Source organism: Saccopteryx bilineata, chromosome 2, assembly GCF_036850765.1.
Source record: "Saccopteryx bilineata isolate mSacBil1 chromosome 2, mSacBil1_pri_phased_curated, whole genome shotgun sequence".
In the NCBI taxonomy this organism is placed as follows: domain Eukaryota; kingdom Metazoa; phylum Chordata; class Mammalia; order Chiroptera; family Emballonuridae; genus Saccopteryx; species Saccopteryx bilineata.
This window is the reverse complement of record NC_089491.1, coordinates 183,701,036-183,721,290: the sequence shown is the minus strand read 5'-3', so window position 1 is coordinate 183,721,290 and position 20,255 is coordinate 183,701,036. Positions and strand designations below refer to the sequence as shown.

Here is a 20,255-nt window from a genome sequence, read left to right as displayed (position 1 = left end):
ACTACTCTAAATAAAAGTCTCAATTTAAAAGCAATAGAATACAGGCCCTGGCCGACTAGCTCTGCGGTAGAGCACTGGCCTGGCATGTGGAAGTCCCAGGTTCGATTCTTGGACAGGGCACACAGGAGAAGTGCCCATCTGCTTCTCCACCCTTTTCCCTCTACTTTCTCTCTGTCTCTCTCTTTCCCTCCTGCAGCCAAGGCTCCATTGGAGCAAAGTTGGCCCAGGCGCTGAGGATGCTCCTTGTCCTCTGCCTTAGGCACTAGAATGGATCTGGTTGCAGTGGAACAACGCCCCAGATGGACAGAGCATCGCCCTCTGGTGGACATGCCAGGTGGATCCCAGTCAGGCATACGGGAGGGAGTCTCTCTTTGCCTCCCCACTTCTCACTTCGGGGAAAAAAAAAAAAAAAGGGCAATAGAATACAAAACATAAAAAAGAAAACGAAGGTTTTTTTTAAATCAAATATGTTATAATCTAATAAATAAAAATACTCCAAGCAAAGCAACTTTATTACTGTTTACCTAAGTATAATTCAGATTAATTTTGATAAATCAATATTCAATCATGACTATAACTAAATTATTAATACTTATATATAAATCTGTATATGGGGAGATATAATTTTTATATCCTAGATATTCAAAATACAGTGAATCCTAAAAAAAAATGCAATAGTTAATAAAGATTGGCAATTCAAAACAAAAGCATAGCAAACTACTATGTGACTATTTTTCATTCATTAAATTTGAAAAAGAAAATGATAAACTGGCAAATAATTTTAAATGCTAAAAATTGAAGAAAAGAACATTTACATACTCCTCAGAGAACACAAATTGGTAGAAATCTCTGACAGGCAATTTGTAATACATATCAAAAGCTTCTAAAATGTCTCTACCTTTTGACAGGTCAATTCTAACTCCAGAAATTTATTGTAAGTAGATAAAAGGGCTAGGGATTTCCCTCTCTAATACTACTTTAGGAAATGCGGTCCACAGTGATTGTCCTCTTTCCTGGCTTTAATGACTTTGTCTTCCAATATTATTTTGTTTGTTTCATGTAACTTCCACATGAAAAACGAGGTTGGGAATATAACCCTAATTTATGAAGGCATTTTTTTTATGACTTCTGACCAGTGGTGGGATATCAAATAACTTAACAACTGGTTCTCTAGCCTAATGACCATTTTAAGTATAAAGAAACCATATAGTGAAAGGTAGTTTATTATTTCATGAATTTAATACTTAAATAAAAACAATAAAAGAGGTACACAAAACTAGACTATGTTATAAGAGTTTTAAAATATTAATAAAAATATTAAATAATAATTTACAAAAAAACGATGAAACTGTTATTTAAGATATTTCCAATGACAGTTTGTCACTCCCTGGTTTGGCACTTTTTCTCTTTACAGTTATTTGTTTACTGAAGTAACAAACGCAGGGAATTAAAATGTAGTATTTTATCAAAGGTATAATGAGTTTTATGAAATGAACAAATAAATATTACAAGCATAGTTCTGTTAAATTTTTTTCACCTGTGGACGGAATGAACATTACTATGGGTGCTTAGAATACACTGTTGCGCAGATGCACGTTAAAAAGAGTAAGGAATGTAAATTTCTGATTTCCACATTGGGCAGCTGCCCAGGTGCTCATCTTAGCGAGAACCCTGATTACAAGCACCATTTTAATAACCAGTTCGCCCAACTCAACAAAAAATTAGGTATTGGTTCTGCCGAACCGGTGTGAACTGGCTGAATCCCATCGCTGCTTCTGACCTCTACCCCAACTTTGATTAGCCTTGGCATAGCAGAAAGGTCTACAGACCCCTCTACCTTTATTGTCTGGCTACATGAGAAGCAAATCAGTTTAGGTATAAGGACTTAAATAAGCTAATATTTTTAAATTATGTAAAAAAAAGACCTAAGATGTGGCTAGCTGATTTACAGAGAAATCTAGAAATGACTATCAAACAGATAGGGAGTTCCTACAGTATAATTTATTCTCTCCAAAGAGATCCACAATCATGTGTTCATACAGATCCATAAACCCTTATCCAGAAATCCGTGAGAGAAAATATATTTTAGAATTCAATATTGTTTTTCAACTTCAAAAAGGTAATTTGGTACAGATATATTATATACTTAACCTCCATGAGGAGTCTGAAAAAGCACCCCATAATAAAACATTAATATATCGGCAGTAAAACATATGAATATTTAGACTGTATGGAATAAATATAATTATAAATAGTCTCAGGTAAAGTTCAGTGTTTCAGTGGAAACACTTGGTTTTCCAAATTCTTTTATTTTTGATAACTATATAGTGTATATTCTTCTTTAATAAAATACATACCTTGGAAGAGGGCATTTACCACTTAATCTTTCATCCTCTATATAGCGATGTAGTACATCTTGAGATCTCTTCAAAAGCACTGAGAGTGCCATTCGTGAGATGTAGCCTTCTTGAGGTGTTGTAACTTTATTGCTGAACGAAAACTGGAGCAGCGTTTCAAAACACATTTTGGAAAATTCTTCTCTCAAACGAATATCAATCTCTGCTTCTGTAAAATAATTTCTGATGGTTAATAAAAGGTTAAATCAATACACCTTAATGATAACTCTTAGAAAACTGATATCTATCTATCTATCTATCTATCTATCTATCTATCTATCTATCTATCATCTATCTATATCTATATAATTTTCCCCCTTGCAAGATCAAAAACAAGGCAAGACTCTCCAATCTCATCTCTTCTATTCAACATTTTTCCTGTCTTGGTCTTTTTATACCCTTCAACAGCACTACAGAATACCTCTCAATAGTATTCTACATGGTCAAACTTGCAATGACCTGTTTCTTTCTCTCATTTTCTGCCTGAATTTTGCTCCAGTCTGGACTAGTTGCTCTCTAGACATGCTGTGCAACAGCCATATCCTGGAACTAGTCTTTGCGATCACCTTCTGAATTGTTTTTATTCTCTCTTGTGTTATATTCTACTTCCTAGACCTCATGCCTTCCTTTTTCTTGGTTTACTCCTTTGTTTTCATGGAGCATATTCTGCAGTAGCTGAGAAAAAGTGAATAGGAAGTAAAATTTTTGAGACCTTGCATTTCTGAAAATGCCAATAATTTACCGTGGTAATCAAAGTGTGGTTCCTACCAGAATCTGCATCACAAGAGAACTTGTTAGAAATGCAGGTTCTCATGTCACCTCCAGACCTATTAAATCAGAAACTCTGGAGGTATAACTCAGCAATGGCTTGCCTTCCAGTTGATTAGTTGATTATAATGCATGCTGACACTTGAGAATTAGTGTTCTACACTCATAATGGCCAACAGTAGGTCCAGGTATGAAAAGCCATGTTAAAAATCCTTTCTATTTATAACTCTAAAACCACCGCCTCAATGTATTTTAGCATACAATGTTGCTACTGAGAATTCCAATGTCATTTTTTTTTTTTTTGTATTTTTCTGAAGTTGGAAACGGGGAGGCAGTCAGATAGACTCCCACATGCACCCGACCAGGATCTACCCGACATGCCCACCAGGGGGCGATGCTCTGCCCATCTGGGGCGTTGCTCTGCTGCAACCAGAGCCATTCTAGCGCCTGAGGTAGAGGCTATAGCGCCATCCCCAGTGCTTGGGCCAACTTTGCTCCAATGGAGCCATGGCTGCGGGAGAGGAAGAGAGAGAGAGAGAGAGAGAGGAAGAAGAGGGGGAGGGGTGCAGAAGCAGATGGGCGTTTCTCCTGTGTGCCCTGGCCGGGAATCGAACCCAGGACTACTGCACGCCAGGCCAACGCTCTACCACTGAGCCAACCAGCCAGGGCCTCCAATGTCATTTTGATACAACTGTATGGAACTTTTTCTTTTCTTTCTGAAATCTTTTCGGATCTTTCCTTTTTCCTTGATGTTCTGATATTTCATGATGACATGTCTTATTGCAGGTCCTTTTTCTTTTCATTGTTCTGAGTCCTGAATGACCACTTTTAATCTGAAGATTTATTTTTTCATGTTGTTTCTTTGGAGAATTTCATCTAGCTTTTCTCTATTCTCTTCATAAGAGACCTACTGTCACATGTTGGACCTCTTTATTCATTTTATTTCTTTCTTCTCATGTTGTCCACTTTTTATCTTTGCTAAACTTCTCTGGGTAATTTCATTGATGGTTTTTTCCAATCCTTCATTGAACTTGTTATTTCAGCTATTTTTAGTTTTTATGACCTCTTTTAATTCTTAGTTTCTTTTTTTTTTAAATAAGTTTTTATTAATGTTAATGGGGTGACATCAATAAATAAGGGTACATATATTCAAAGAAAACATGTCCAGATTATCATGTCATTCACTTATGTTGTATACCCATCACCCAAAGTCAGATTGTCCTCTGTCACCTTTTATCTAGTTTTCTTTGTGCCCCTCCCCCTCTCCTCCCTCCCTCCGGCGCCCCCCCGCCCCCGGTAACCACCATACTCTTGTCCATGTCTCTTAGTCTCCTTTTTTGGGGGTTTTTTTTGTTTGTTTTTATAAATTTTTAATAATGTTAATGGGATGACATTAGTAATTCAGGGTACATATATTCAAAGTAAACATGTCTAGGTTATCTTGTCATCAAATTATGTTGCATACCCCTCACCCAGAGTCAGATTGTCCTCCGTCACCCTCTATCTAGTTTTCTCTGTGCCTCTCCCCCTCCCCCTAACTCTCTCCCTCCCTCCCTCCTGCATCCTCCCTCCCCCCACCCCGGGTAACCATCACTCTGTTGTCCATGTCTCTTAGTCTCGTTTTTATGTTCCACCAATGTATGGAATCAAGTAGTTCTTGTTTTTTTCTGATTTACTTATTTCACTCCGTATAATGTTATCAAGATCCCACCATTTTGCTGTAAATGATCTGATGTCATCATTTCTTATGGCTGAGTAGTATTCCATAGAGTATATGTGCCATATCTTCTTTATCCAGTCTTCTATTGAAGGGCTTTTTGGTTGTTTCCATGTCTTGGCCACTGTGAACAATGCTGCAATGAACATGGGGCTGCATGTGTCTTTACGTATCAATGTTTCTGAGTTTTGGGGGTATATACTCAGTAGAGGGATTGCTGGGTCATAAGGTAGTTCTATTTTCAGTTTTTTGAGGAACCACCATACTTTCTTCCATAATGGTTGTACTACTTTACATTCCCACCAACAGTGAATGAGGGTTCCTTTTTCTCCACAGCCTCTCCAACATTTGCTATTACCCGTCTTGTTAATAATAGCTAATCTAACAGGGGTGAGGTGGTATATCATTGTAGTTTTGATTTGCATTTCTCTAATAACTAATGAAGCTGAGCACCTTTTCATATATCTGTTGGCCATTTGTATTTCTTCCTGGGAGAAGTGTCTGTTCATGTCCTCTTCCCATTTTTTTATTGGATTGTTTGTTTGTTGTTGAGTTTTATGAGTTCTTTGTATATTTTGGATATTAGGCCCTTATCTGAGCTGTTGTTTGAAAATATCAGTTCCCATTTAGTTGGCTGTCTGTTTATTTTGATATCAGTTTCTCTTGCTGAGCAAAAACTTTTTATTCTGATATAGTCCCATTCATTTATCTTTGCCTTCACTTCTCTTGCCATTGGAGTCAAGTTCATAAAATGTTTTTTAAAACCCAGGTCCATGAGTTTAGTACTTATGTCTTCTTCTATGTACTTTATTGTTTCAGATCTTATATTTAGGTCTTTGATCCATTTTGAATTAATTTTAGCACACGGGGACAGGCTATAGTCGAGTTTCATTCTTTTGCATGTGTCTTTCCAATTTTCCCAACACCATTTGTTGAAAAGGCTTTCTTTTCTCCATTGTGTGTTGTTGGCCCCTTTATCAAAGATTATTTGACCATATATATGTGGTTTTATTTCTGGGCTTTCTATTCTGTTCCATTGGTCTGAGTGTCTATTTTTCTGCCAATACCACGCAGTTTTGATTATTGTGGCCCTATAATATAGTTTAAAGTCAGGTATTGTAATGCCCCCAGCTTCATTATTTTTCCTTAGGATTGCTTTGGCTATTTGGGGTTTTTTATAGTTCCATATAAATCTGATGATTTTTTTGTTCCATTTCTTTAAAAAATGTCATAGAAATTTTGATGGGAATTGCATTAAATTTATATATTACTTTGGGTAATATGGCCATTTTAATTATATTTATTCTTCCTATCCAAGAAGAAGGAATATTTTTCCATCTCATTGTGTCTTTTTCTATTTCTCTTAGCAGTGCCTTGTAGTTTTCTTTATATAGGTCCTTTACATTCTTTGTTATATTTATTCCTAAGTTTTTTTTTTTGTTGTTGCAATCGTGAAGGGGATTATTTTTTTGAGTTCGTTTTCTAATATTTCATTGTTGGCATATAGAAAGGCAATGGACTTTTGTATGTTAATTTTGTATCCTACGACCTTACTGTATTGGTTTATTGTTTCTAGTAATCTATTTGTGGAGTTCTTTGGGTTTTCAATGTATAGGATCATATCATAAGCAAAAAGTGATAGCTTTACTTCTTCTTTTCCGATATGGATGCCTTTTATTTCTTTGTCTTGTCTGATTGCTCTGGCCAGAACGTCTAGCACCACGTTAAATAAGAATGGAGAGAGTGGACAACCCTGTCATGTTCCTGATTTAAGGTGGAAAGTCCTCAGTTTTACGCCATTTAATATGATGTTGGCTGATGGTTTATCATATATGGCCTTTATCATGTTGAGATATTTTCCTTCTATACCCATTTTGTTGAGAGTCTTAAACATAAAATTGTGTTGTATTTTATCGAAAGCCTTTTCTGCGTCTATTGATAAGATCATGTGGTTTTTGTTCTTTGTTTTGTTGATATGGTGTATTACGTTAACCGTTTTACGTATGTTGAACCATCCTTGAGATTCTGGGATGAATCCCACTTGATCATGATGTATTATTTTTTTAATATGTTGTATTCGATTTGCCAGTATTTTGTTTAGTATTTTAGCATCTGTATTCATTAGAGATATTGGTCTGTAGTTTTCTTTCTTTGTGCCATCCTTGCCAGGTTTTGGTATGAGGGTTATGTTGGCCTCATAAAATGTATTTGGAAGTATTGCTTCCTCTTCAATTTTTTGGAAGACTTTGAGTAGAATAGGAACCAAGTCTTCTTTGAATGTTTGATAGAATTCACTAGTATTACCGTCTGGGCCTGGACTTTTATTTTTGGGGAGGTTTTTAATAGTTTTTTCTATTTCCTCCCTGCTGATTGGTCTGTTTAGGCTTTCTGCTTCTTCATGACTCAGTTTAGGAAGGTTGTATTGTTCTAGGAATTTATCCATTTCTTCTAGATTGTTGTATTTGGTGGCATATAGTTTTTCATAGTATTCTACAATAATTCTTTGTATATCTATGATGTCTGTGGTGATCTCTCCTCTTTCATTTTGGATTTTATTTATTTGACTCCTGTGTCTTTTTTCCTTGGTGAGTCTTGCCAAGGGTTTGTCGATTTTGTTGATCTTTTCAAAGAACCAGCTCCTTGTTTTAATTTTTTCTATAGTTTTTCTGTTCTCCATTTCGTTTATTTCTGCTCTGATTTTTATTATCTCCTTTCTTCGGCTGGTTTTGGGTTGTCTTTGTTCTTCTTTTTCTAGTTCCTTAAGGTGTGAAGTTAAGTGGTTTACTTCGGCTCTCTCTTGTTTGTTCATATAGGCCTGAAGTGATATGAACTTTCCTCTTATTACAGCTTTTGCTGAATGCCAGAGATTCTGATCTGTCGTATTTTCATTTTCATTTGTCTGTATATATCTTTTGATCTCTGCGCTTATTTCTTCTTTGACCCATTCATTTTTTAGAAGTATGTTGTTTAGTTTCCACAATTTTGTGGGTTTTCCCCCCTCTTTTTTACAGTTGAATTCTAGTTTCAAGGCTTTATGATCAGAAAATATGCTTGGTACAATTTCAATTGTTCTAAATTTGCTGATACTGTCTTTGTGGCCCAACATATGGTCAATTCTTGAGAATGTTCCATGTACACTAGAGAAAAATGTATACTCTGTCGCTTTGGGATGAAGTGTCCTGTAGATGTCTATCATATCCAGGTGTTCTAGTATTTTGTTTAAGGTCACTATATATTGATTCTCTGTTTGGTTGACCGATCTAGAGCCGTCAGCGGTGTATTAAGGTCTCCAAGTATGATTGTATTTTTGTCAGTTTTTGTTTTAAGGTCAATAAGTAGCTGTCTTATATATTTTGGTGCTCCTTGGTTTGGTGCATATATATTAAGGATTGTTATGTCTTCTTGATTCAGTGTCCCCTTAATCATTATGAAATGACCATTTTTGTCTCTGAGTACTTTTGCTGTCTTGTAGTCAGCATTATCAGATATGAGTATTGCTACACCTGCTTTTTTTTGGGTGTTGTTTGCTTGGAGTATTGTTTTCCAGCCTTTCACTTTGAATTTGTTTTTATCCTTGTTGCTTAGATGAGTTTCTTGTAGGCAGCATACAGTTGGATTTTCTTTTTTAATCCATTCTGCTACTCTGTGTCTTTTTATTGGTAAGTTTAATCCATTTACATTTAGTGTAATTATTGACACTTGTGGGTTCCCTATTGCCATTTTATAAATTGCTTTCTGTTAGTTTTGTATCTTGATTTTCTCTTTTGTTTTTCTATCATTTGTTTTTGTTTGTTTGTATTCCATACTTCTTTCCTCTGTTGCTACCTTTTTTAAGTCAAGTGTTTTTGTGGTGGTATTCTCAAGGGTGGTTACCATTAAGTAATGAAAAGGGTACCTACCATATTCATTGTAGTACCCTTTCTTATGAGTATTTCTACGCTTCATCGTCCTTTGCTACTGTTAATCTTCATCTTTTCTCCCCTTTTTTTTTCTTTTGTTGTCACAGTTTAAGTTGGGTTTTATTGTTTTCTTGATGGAGCTGTTACTTGTGGTTTTGTTTTCTTTTGTTCTTTGAATCTGGTTGGAAAACCCCTTTAGTACTTCCTGGAGTGGGGGCATTCTGATGATAAATTCTCTCATCTTTTCTGTCTTTGTGAATGTTTTTATATCTCCTTCGTACTTCAAGGATAGCTTTGATGGGTATAGTATTCTTGGCTGAAAGTTCTTCTCTTTCAGGGCTTTGAATATTGGGGTCCACTCTCTTCTAGCTTGTAGAGTTTCTACTGAGAAATCTGATGATAATCTAATAGGCCTTCCTTTATATGTTGTATTCTTCTTTTCCCTGGCTGCCTTGAGAATTTTTTCTTTGTCATTGGTTTGTGTCATCTTCATTATGATGTGCCTTGGAGTGGGTTTGTTGGGGTTAAGAAAACTCGGTGTTCTGTTTGCTTCTTGAATTTGAGGCTTTAGTTCTTTTCACAGGCTTGGGAAGTTCTCATCTATTATTTGTTTGAGTATATTCTCCATTCCATTTTCTTTCTCTTCTCCCTTTGATATACCTATTATTCTTATGTTATTCTTTCTTTTTTTTCTTTTTTTTTTTTTTCATTTTTCTGAAGCTGGAAACAGGGAGAGACAGTCAGACAGACTCCCGCATGCGCCCGACCGGGATCCACCCGGCACGCCCACCATGGGGCGATGCTCTGCCCACCAGGGGGCGATGCTCTGCCCATCCTGGGCGTCGCCATATTGCGACCAGAGCCACTCTAGCGCCTGAGGCAGAGGCCACAGAGCCATCCCCAGCACCCGGGGCCATCTTTGCTCCAATGGAGCCTTAGCTGCGGGAGGGGAAGAGAGAGGCAGAGAGGAAAGCGCGGCGGAGGGGTGGAGAAGCAAACGGGCGCTTCTCCTGTGTGCCCTGGCCGGGAATTGAACCCGGGTCCTCCACACGCTAGGCCGACGCTCTACCGCTGAGCCAACCAGCCAGGGCTGTTATTCTTTCTGATGGAGTCAGACAATTCCTGTAGGGATTTCTCGTTTTTTATTATTTTTGAGTCTCTTTCTTCTTCTCTCTGTTGTGCCTCAAGTTGCTTGTCTTCTATTTCACTAATCCTATCTTCTATCTGGGCTGTTCTATTAGCTAAGGTTGTTACCTCATTTTTCAGCTCGTGAATTGAGTTTTTCATTTCTGTTTGATTTGTTTTTATAGTTTCAATTTCCTTGGTAATATATTCTTTGTGATCGTTGAGTTGTTTTCTGATTTCCCTAAATTGCCTTTCTGTGTTTTCTTGTATATCTCTGAGTATTTTTAAGATTTCTATTTTAAATTCTCTGTCATTTGGCTCCAAGGCTTCCAATGTGTTAAATCTTTTCTCCATAGATTTTTCCACATCTATTTGTGTTACCTCTCTATCTTTTGTATCCATAATATTCGATTTCCTTTTTCTTATTGGCATCTGAAGGTGGTCTTGTTGATAGTATTAATTAGAATTAATAAAGAATAAAAAGAGCCTGACCTGTGGTGGCACAGTGGATAAAGCGTCAACCTGGAAATGCTGAGCTCGCCAGTTCGAAACCCTGGGCTTGCCTGGTCAAGGCACATATGGGAGTTGATGCTTCCAGCTCCTCCCCCCTTCTCTCTCTCTGTCTCTCCCTCTCCTCTCAAAAATGAATAAATAAAAAAAAAGAACAAAAAGAAAAAAAAAAAAAAGGAAAACGCTCCACACACAAAAAAAGTAATAATTTATTATTTCCCCCTTTTTTCTTTCTTCTCTTGACCTCCTTAGGTAGATATCGTGATGACCTGTGAATTATATTATGCTAAATGGAACAAAAACTGCCTATAACGGAGGGCCTGATTTGGGGTGAAGAGTTCAAGGGGCAAAAAAGGGAGTAGGGACATGCTAAATGCAAAACAAAACAAAAAAAAAGAGAAAATCTTAGACAAGCATAAAATGATTTGCTTGTAAGTGATGGTCGACTAAGCGATATAATGAGAGGGATAAGAGGGAAACAGAAAAAAGAAGAGAAAAAAGAATATTTAAAGAAGAAAAAAATAATAAGTAAAAATCTGTTGTATTAAGTGGAGCGAAGACTAAATACAATGGAGACTTTGGGTTGGGAGGAATGCTAGTGAGTTAAAAAGCAATGTAAAAAGAACCCAAAATGCCACAAAAGCAAACAAATAAAGGAAAACCAAGAACAAAAGCAGAAAAAAAAAAGAACAAAAAATAAACAAAAAAACTTGAGTTCCAAATTAAATAATTTGTTCGTGATTGAGGATTGAATGGGAGGAAAAGTAAAAGGAGAAAAGAAGAAACGAATAGAAAGGAAAAAATAAGAAAAAGAGAGAAACGAAGGAAGAAAAAAAGGAAAGAAAAAACACACAAAGAAAAACAAAAGGGGAGAGAGAGTTAAGGGTTTTGGAGTGTAACCCTAAAGGAGAGTAAGGATGAAGAAATAAAATGTAACACTCATGGGTAGTGTAGTTCAAGAAAAGGGTAGCATAAGATGGGCAGAGAATAAACGGACCGAGGTGGAGGAAATACAAATAATAATAAAGGCAATAAGAAAGAAGAAAGAAACAACAACAAAGAATTAGTGGAACAAGTTATAAAGTCTGTGGATTTTTCTTGATTTTGAGAGGTTAACTTCTTCGTTTTTCTTTTCTCTCCCTCTTCCTGGTCGGTGACTCTGTACCCCAGGTTCTGCCCCTGTGTCACACTTAGGTAGGGATTTGCAGTTGATGGGATTCTATGGCAATGTCATATAATTGGCTTTAGTCTCTCTGGTAGTCAAGGCTTCTTGGCGTTTGCAGAGTCCAACAATGAGAGCGTTTGCTTTCCTGGAGTCTCTCTCCTAGTCTCCCCTTCCTGAATTAGCAGCCTGGTGATCCAGCTATGAGGCTGCCACTGCTTCTGTCTGGGGAGTAAGAGGCTCAAAGAGCTGGGAGATCCCCACTCTATCCTCACTCAGCGCAAGGCTCTGGGTAAGGCTCTGGCAGTCAGAGCCTCCAGTGTAATCAGGTGGGGCTGGGAGTCAATTGTTGTCAAGGTGACTGTTCAGCGCCTACCATTCAGTTGGACCACTCAACCCAGGCTTTCCACACTTTGTAGCCTCTTTTGGCTGGGAAAAAGATGCACTATTCGCTGCTTGCTGTATAGATCTTAATATCTGCCAAGTCCCTCTTGTTAGGTATATCCCTGAATATGGAGGCTCTGTCAATCAGAAGTTGCCCCCGCCCCTTTAGCGAAAGGCACTGAAAAATATCACGCCTCTTGTCTTGGATCGCTGAACTGGGAGAGATCTTATCAATTAGAGCCCCATGGGTGCGCAGATTTCATGGGTTAAGCTAATTTCAGTGATTGGATCCGCAGCTGTGCTCCAGAAAGTATTTCAGGCTGCCTGCACGCCCCTCCCCCAACGCTTGATTGTTAGCTTGAATGGCTGGGTGAGGTGCCCCGCCCACGGAGAGAATCTCCCCACTAGGAAAGACAGCCTTGGCGCCCCTCCCGGACCGCGGCACGGGGCGCGCGCGGTTTCTCGGGGCACGCCGGTGCCCGGGGACTGTCCGGACCACGGCATGAGGTGTGTGTGCGGTTTCTCGGGGCACGCCGGTGCCCGGGGACTCTCCGGACCGCGGCACGGGGCGCGTGCGCAGTTTCTCAGTGCACGCCGATGGCCGGGACCCTCCGGACCACTGCACGGGGCACGCGCGTGGTTTCTCAGTGCACACCGGTGGCCGGGACCCTCCGGATCGTGACACGGGGCGCGCGCGCGGTTTCTCAGGGTACGCCAGCTGCCGCCAGTGCCCAGGCTGCAGCTCCCCGAGTGTGGGCGGGCAGTTGCACGTGTGGGTTGACTCACCACAGGCGTACTCCCTCCTCGGCAACAGTCCTTTCGCTTTCAGTGTGTGTGTGGAACTCTGGAATGCTCCGAGGATAAATTTTTCTGTTTCTAGTTGATAAATTTGTTGAGATTTTGGGGAGATCTGTCGGATGCGCTGCTCACGGCGCCATTTTTGTCAATTCTTAGTTTCTACGACCTCTTTTAATGTTCTAATTGTTCCCTTTAAATAACATTTTTCTTGTTTCATAAATGTAAAATTCTTTTTATCTCTTTAAGCATCCCAATTATATTGTATTTTTCTTTTTAAAAATGTTTTCTATGACTGCATTGTCCCTTTCCTCCCAGTTTCTTTTCCACTCTTCACTTGTTTTGATCTTTCTCTTTCATGTTGGAGGATTTCCTCAAATGTCTGTGAGCTTTGACTGTCATGCCAGGTCATACTTTAGAGCATGGGACCAAAAATCATCACTGGAATCACTGTGTTTCTCAATTGGTCTTGTTTAACAAGGCTGGCTCTGTATGTGAATGTTTAAAGAACACTCAAGGCTGAGAAGTTTGTTTCCTACGGCAGTCATTGGATGAATGTCCATGTACGTTCCTTATCACGGTACATTTAATAATATCAGGGTACAAAAAAATGGCAAGAGACATCATCAGAAAACTAAAAAAAGTATACATGGTAGTCCATATTTATCCTAGGATATTTACATCTAGTAATTACAAATACTGTTTTTTAATGTGTATTTTATAAAAACATCTAAAATTTTTATATGCTCAAAAAATTGATTAAGATAAACAAACTTTAAGATTTTTTTCTGTGAGTTTGTCATGTTTGTTAAATCTGCACTTGACCAGATCGGTTTTAAAAATTGTCTGGGCTAGAAAAAAAAGAACTGGTTTGTTAAGTAAGTAAATGAGAGACATCTAGTGGACAAGTTGTGCACATACATGCTCTGTAAAGTGTTCAGCACAGTTTAGTAGAAATTAGTCATGGCTCTGGTAAATTCTGGGAATTAAGAATATTCATGATACATTTATAATTTAGAATCAGCTCACAGAAAAATCACATTATGATGCCACAGTTACATATAACACTTTAAGCACAGGTTTTAAAAAAGCAAAATAATAGCAAAAAGCAACATATACCATCTAACAAGTTAGCATAATATCAAAAGAAGCATGTAGTTCTTTTTAAGGATGAAGTTTGGCCTCCAGCCTTAAGACTGGGGACAGTCTTCTGTAATATGGTGGAACCTACTCTCACAGAAATATTGTGAGCAATGGGATTAATATTCTGGCATAAAACCTTATGCATAGTAAGCATTCACTACATGTTAGTTTAACTCAATGTCAACATATCTTTTTTTAATGGATTAACTGTAATTTATAGTCCAGAGACATTGGTATTAATATCTTCATTTTAGAGATTACAAAACTCAGAGAAGTGAACAAACTACTAAGTGGCAGAACACACACTTATCACCTCCCAATAATCCAAGACTTTACAAAACCGGTCACTTGTGTCAGCTTCCAAGACTTAAGCAGATTCCTTAAGTGTTCTGCAATTTAATTCACAGAATATTTACATTTCCCCCTTGTAAGGCTTAATACTCTAAATTACATTCTTAAAATTTACCTTACCATTCTCCTATTTACATCTACCACAATCATAGAAGTAAACATTTTTACATTCAGCTTCTTCAAAAGCACTTCAATATTTACCAACATTGTTTAAAAATCATTGAAATAACATACCTGTAAATGAAGATGACTGAGAATGTATTGAGCCCTTATTAAGCATGGTCATTATCTGACCAACAAATTCCTTAGGAATAAAATTGGCATAAGGTAGGATCTCAGTACTGATAAGCTGAACTACCTACAACAAAAGAGGCAAAATTCAAATTCTTTTAATTTTCTTGAAAAAGACTTCCACTGACAATTTCTAAAGGAAAATTTAAATTAAAAAAACCCAGTTAATAATAGAAGCATATAAACATTTTAATGTTAATATAGAGGATGACTAGTAAATATCAGAAAGTAGTCAATAACAAACTGTCTACAATGCAACAATTTTAATAAATATTGATCTTTAACATGTTATATGCAAATAGTGCTCTAGAGACAGAGTCAGCATATGGAAATTATCCATGTTAGAATAAAATATCCAAAACAGGATTAAAAATAAGATTTATATCACCTTTTAGGAAAAAAAAGAACTATAAGAATCAAAAGTTGTACTAATTTCTGTTTAATAGTTTGTTTCTAATATAATGTATTATTTTTGCTTTTTGAAGAAAAAGAAGAAAATTTTGAAAAGTTTACAAGAGTTTTAATATAGTGACTGGATAAAAGACAGTATTTTGTGTTTATATAACCATGCTCGTTTTCTATATACACTTTAGAGTATTTAATTTTACTTAAAAGTTCCCCTATCCCACTTAAAGGGGAAAAAAACAAAATAATGATTACCCCAACAAAAAATATCCACAACCAAAAACTACCTCTTTAAACTCCATTTATATTCAACAAACTATACTCTTTAAAACTCATTTGCTTTAAGAATTCTACAGCCATATTTATAGCCGGTTAAAAATGGAAAAATATTTAAGCAACTCATTGATTAATTTGAACTACAGACATCTAATTTGTCAAACTGCAGAGTAAGCTCTTAAATACACGCTCATTAACTAATAGATTTATTTTACTGAATCAACTGCTATTTAAAATTATTAAATGGACATAATTATCTAGAAAACATAAACACATCACAAAGCTAACAAATATAAAGAAGTCATTAAAAATTTTCAGCTTTGGATAAAGATGTGGCACACATACATACTACTCAGCCATAAGAAATGATGACATCGGATCATTTACAGCAAAATGGTGGGATCTTGATAACATTATAGGAAGTGAAATAAGTAAATCAGAAAAAACCAGGAACTGCATTATTCCATACATAGGTGGGACATAAAAGTGAAACTAAGAGACATTGATAAGAGTGTGGTGGTTATGGGGGGGGGAAGGGGGGGAGAGGGAGAGGGAAAGGGGGGAGGGGGAGGGGCACAAAGAAAACTAGATAGAAGGTGACAGAGGACAATCTGACTTTGGGTGATGGGTATGCAACATAATTGAACGACAAGATAACCTGGACATGTTATCTTTGAATACATGTATCCTGATTTATTGATGTCGCCCCATTAAAAACATAAAATTATTAAAAAAAAAAAATTTTTGGCCCTGGCCGGTTGGCTCAGTGGTAGAGCGTCGGCCTGGCGTGCAGAAGTCCCGGGTTCGATTTCCGGCCAGGGCACACAGGAGAAGCGCCCATCTGCTTCTCCACCCCTGCCCCTCTCCTTCCTCTCTGTCTCTCTTTTCCCCTCCCGCAGCGAGGCTCCATTGGAGCAAAGATGGCCCGGGTGCTGGGGATGGCTCCTTGGCCTCTGCCCCAGGAGCTAGAGTGGCTCTGGTCGCAACAGAGACACCCTGGAGGGGCAGAGCGTCGCCCCCTGGTGGGCGTGCCGGATGGATCCTGGGTGCCTGGGTGGGCGCATGCAGGAGTCTGTCTGACTGTCTCTCCCCGTTTCCAGCTTCAGAAAAATACAAAAAGAAAAAAAAATACAAAAAGAAAAAAAATTTCAGCTTTAAAATTAACTTTTACCCTTTATAAGAGTTTTAATACATTTAGTGCAAGATTAACCTATTACTTCACTTTATTCTGTTAGCAATTTTATAGTCTCAACATTTCAACTATGTGGTTTCCACAAATGGTCACAGGAAAATATTTTAAATAGCTTCCTTACCTCAACATCAATACTTTCATTTCTTTGAAATTCTTGAATAGAGAGGTTATCTGGAGGTATGCTAAAAAGAAGTAATAAAAATTTTGATTTTTAAAGGTAAAATATTCCTTGAAAATGCAAACAGAAAATAAACAGTATTTAAATGACAAAAAATAAAAATTACATTCTTTACCCAGGTTGGAACATTATTACCATTTATTTAAAAGGACAGGTTGTTGTTTTTTTTTAATCAAAGTCATTAATATAAATGACTAATTATGAACATGAAATTCCAGCAACAAAAATTCGTGACCCAATCCTAAACTAAACAAAATTTGTAGAACTAAACTTCTTTCAGTACTAGGAATGCAAAACAGCAAAAAAAGTAAAGATACTATCAGCAGCAACTATAGGAAAAATGACCACTGTGACAATATCTGAATTCTCTTGTGCTGCCAGTGACTTAAGAAAACATTGGTCAAGTTGCTGAATGTTTCACTCAGAAATGATCCATTAATCATTAATGTGTAACAAACCCAAAATATTAAAGAACATTACAATAAAAAATAGAGAACATCTGAAGAGGACTGATTCAGACTTTCTAAAGCAAAAAATTATTCCAGCAAGATCATAAGGATGGTTCTGAGCGAACCAAGGTGAATTCTAGACCATGTGGTTTTATTAAGAATGAACAGTAAAATGGTATTAAACTTACAAAACAGAAAAATACTAACCACTTAAAACTAGCTGAAGATAGGATGGTAATAATGTTCCCACAGTAACCACACATCATAGTATTATCATGCAACTGACAGAAGAGGAAACTGAAGTTTAGACTGGCTAGCAGTATGATCAAGAACATACTGTAAATAAAGGGCTAGACCACTCTTTGTATATAGACTTATTTGATATTTTAGCCTAAATTCTTCTCTTTTATGTTTTAAATGTAAAAACAGTTTTATCACATTTAGGTTTAGAGTTTTATATTTAAGGTTATATTTTGTTTTATATGGTAGAATTTGGCTTATTTATTTATAGGTATTAAAATATACAGGGCCTGGCTGGTTGGCTCAGCGGTAGAATGTCCACCCAGTGTGTGGATAACTCAGGTTTGATTCCTGATCAGGGCACACAGGAGAAGTGACCATCTGATTCTCCACCCCTACCGCCCTTCTTCCCCTCCCACAGCCATGGCTCAAATGAGCAAGTTGGCTGGGGGCACTGAGGAGGGCACCACAGCCTCACTTCAGGCACTGCAGTAGCTCGGTTGCTGAGCAACAAAGCAGCAGCTCCAGATGAGCAGAACATCAGCCCTAGATGGGGGGGTGCCAGGTGGATCCTGGTCAGGGCACATGCTGGAGTCTGTCTCTCACCTCCCTGCCTCTCACTTGATAAAAAAAATACATACACAAATACCAATTGGCTGACTGCCAATAAAAAAAAAAGCTTATTAGGAAAATATACTAATAATATTAATACAGTATAATTGGGATCAAACATCATAAACACTGAACTATATCTTAAAAATATCTTATAATGGGGGAAGAGAGTAACATACAAAGCTAAAAACATAACTCTGCATTTCTCCTAATCTTAATAATCAATAAATCAGAAAATTATTTGATTGTGCACAGGTTGGATAATTTGACCTCAGAACTCAAATTAATGGTTATCTATTTCAATTTCTAGTTAGTACCCTTAGTACACATTATAAGCATATTAAAAACTGGTTGAGCTTTAAAACACACTGATGATGAACAGAATTTACCTAAAATATTATAAAGGGAGATATTTAATATTGCAGGTACAAAACGACTATATATAAGATTCTTATATTCCCTAAGTTTGGGAAGTACAGTAGTGATTGTTAAAAATTATTTTTGGCTCTACTAGTGGCTCAGTGGATAGAGTGTCAGCCCAGTTATGGATGTCCCTGGTTTGATACCCAGTCAGAGCACACAAGAGAAGCAACCAACTATCTGCTTCTTTTTCTCCTAGTCCCTCTTCTCTCCTTCTTCCCCTTCTGCAGATATGTGGCTTGATAGGTTACAGCATGGCCTCGGGCACTGAGGATAGCTTGGATGTTCTGAGCACATCAGCCTCAGGCAATAAAAATAGCTTGGTACTTGCATATCAGCCCCACATGAGGTGGGGGGTGGGGGAGTTGCCAGGTGGAACCCAGTTGGGTTAAATGAGGGAGTCTGTCTCACTATCTCCCTTCCTCTCACTTAAAAAAAAAATCTTGAGTCAGAGAAATGGAGCCTCTAGCAGTTCCACACTAAACGCAAAGTACTATCAACAAAACCACCCACAGATGCCATTAAGGAAAAGGAAATCGAATATCATGGATACAAAAGACAGAGAGATAGATAGATGAGGAAAAAATCTATGGAGAAAAAATTTAATATATTGGAAACCTTGGAGCTAAATGACAGAGAATTTAAAATAAGAATCCTAAAAATACTCAGAGATATACAAGAAAATACAGAAAGGCAATTTTGGGAGCTCAGAAAACAACTCAATGAACAAAAAGAATATATTACCAAGGAAACTGAAACTATAAAAACAAATCAAAGCCCTGGCCGGTTGGCTCAGTGGTAGAGCGTCAGCCCGGCGTGCAGGAGTTCCGGGTTCGATTCCCAGCCAGGGCACACAGAAGAAGCACCAATCTGCTTCTCCACTCCTCCCCCCTCTCCATCCTCTATGTCTCTCTCTTCGCGTCCTGCAGCCAAGGCTCCATTGGAGCAAAGTTGGCCCAGGCACTGAGGATGGCTCCATGGCCTCTGCCTCAGGCGCTAGAATGGATCTGGTTGCAACAGAGCGACGCCCCAGATGGGCAGAGCATCGCACCCTGGTGGACGTGCCGGGTGGATCCCGGTCGGGCACATGCGGGAGTCTGTCTGACTGCCTCCCTGTTTCAAACTTCAGAAAAATACAAAAAAAAACCCAACAAAAAAACAAATCAAACAGAGATGGAAAATTCAATTCACGAGCTGAAAAACGAGGTAACAAGCTTAGCTAATAGAACAGGCCAGATAGAAGGTAGGATTAGTGAAATACAAGACAAGCAACTTGAAGCACAACAGAGAGAAGAAGAAAGAGACTCAAAAATAATAAAAAACGAGAAAGCCCTACAGGAATTGTCTGACTCCATCAAAAAGAATAACATAAGAATAATAGGTATATCAGAGGGAGAATACAGAGAAAATGGAATGGAGAAAATATTCAAACAAATAACAGATGAGAACTTCCCAAGCCTGTGGAAAGAACTAAAGCCTCAAATTCAAGAAGCAAACAGAACACCGAGTTTTCTTAACCCCGACAAACCTACTTACTCCAAGGCACATCATAATGAAATTGGCACAAACCAACGACAAAGAAAAAATTCTCAAGGCAGCCAGGGAAAAGAAGTATACAACATATAAAGGAAGGCCCATTAGATTATCATCGGATTTCTCAACAGAAACTCTACAAGCTAGAAGAGAGTGGACCCCAATATTTAAAGTCCTGAAAGAGAGGAACTTTCAGCCACGAATACTATACCCATCAAAGCTATCCTTCAAATATGAAGGAGAAATAAAAACATTCACAGATACAGAAAAGATAAGGGAATTTATCATCAGAAACCCCCCACTCCAGGAATTACAAAAGGGGGTTTTCTAACCAGATTCAAAGAACAAAACAAAACAAAACCACAAGTAAAAGCTCCACCAAGAAAACAATAAAAGCAAATTTAAACTG

The 20,255-nt window shown here is 37.7% G+C and overlaps 1 protein-coding gene across 2 annotated transcripts in view; it reads right to left on the bottom strand.

Moving 5' to 3' along the window:
* MON2 (MON2 homolog, regulator of endosome-to-Golgi trafficking) overlaps positions 1-20,255 on the bottom strand; it is a 191,452-nt gene that overhangs the window by 13,616 nt on the left and 157,581 nt on the right. For both annotated transcript variants that reach the window (XM_066258887.1, XM_066258888.1), the window contains 3 exons: positions 16,536-16,596; positions 14,485-14,608; positions 2,358-2,565 (listed from right to left, as the gene is read on the bottom strand). In XM_066258887.1, coding sequence (XP_066114984.1) covers positions 2,358-2,565; positions 14,485-14,608; positions 16,536-16,596 — 393 coding nt within the window. The remainder of the gene's footprint in view (positions 1-2,357; positions 2,566-14,484; positions 14,609-16,535; positions 16,597-20,255) is intronic.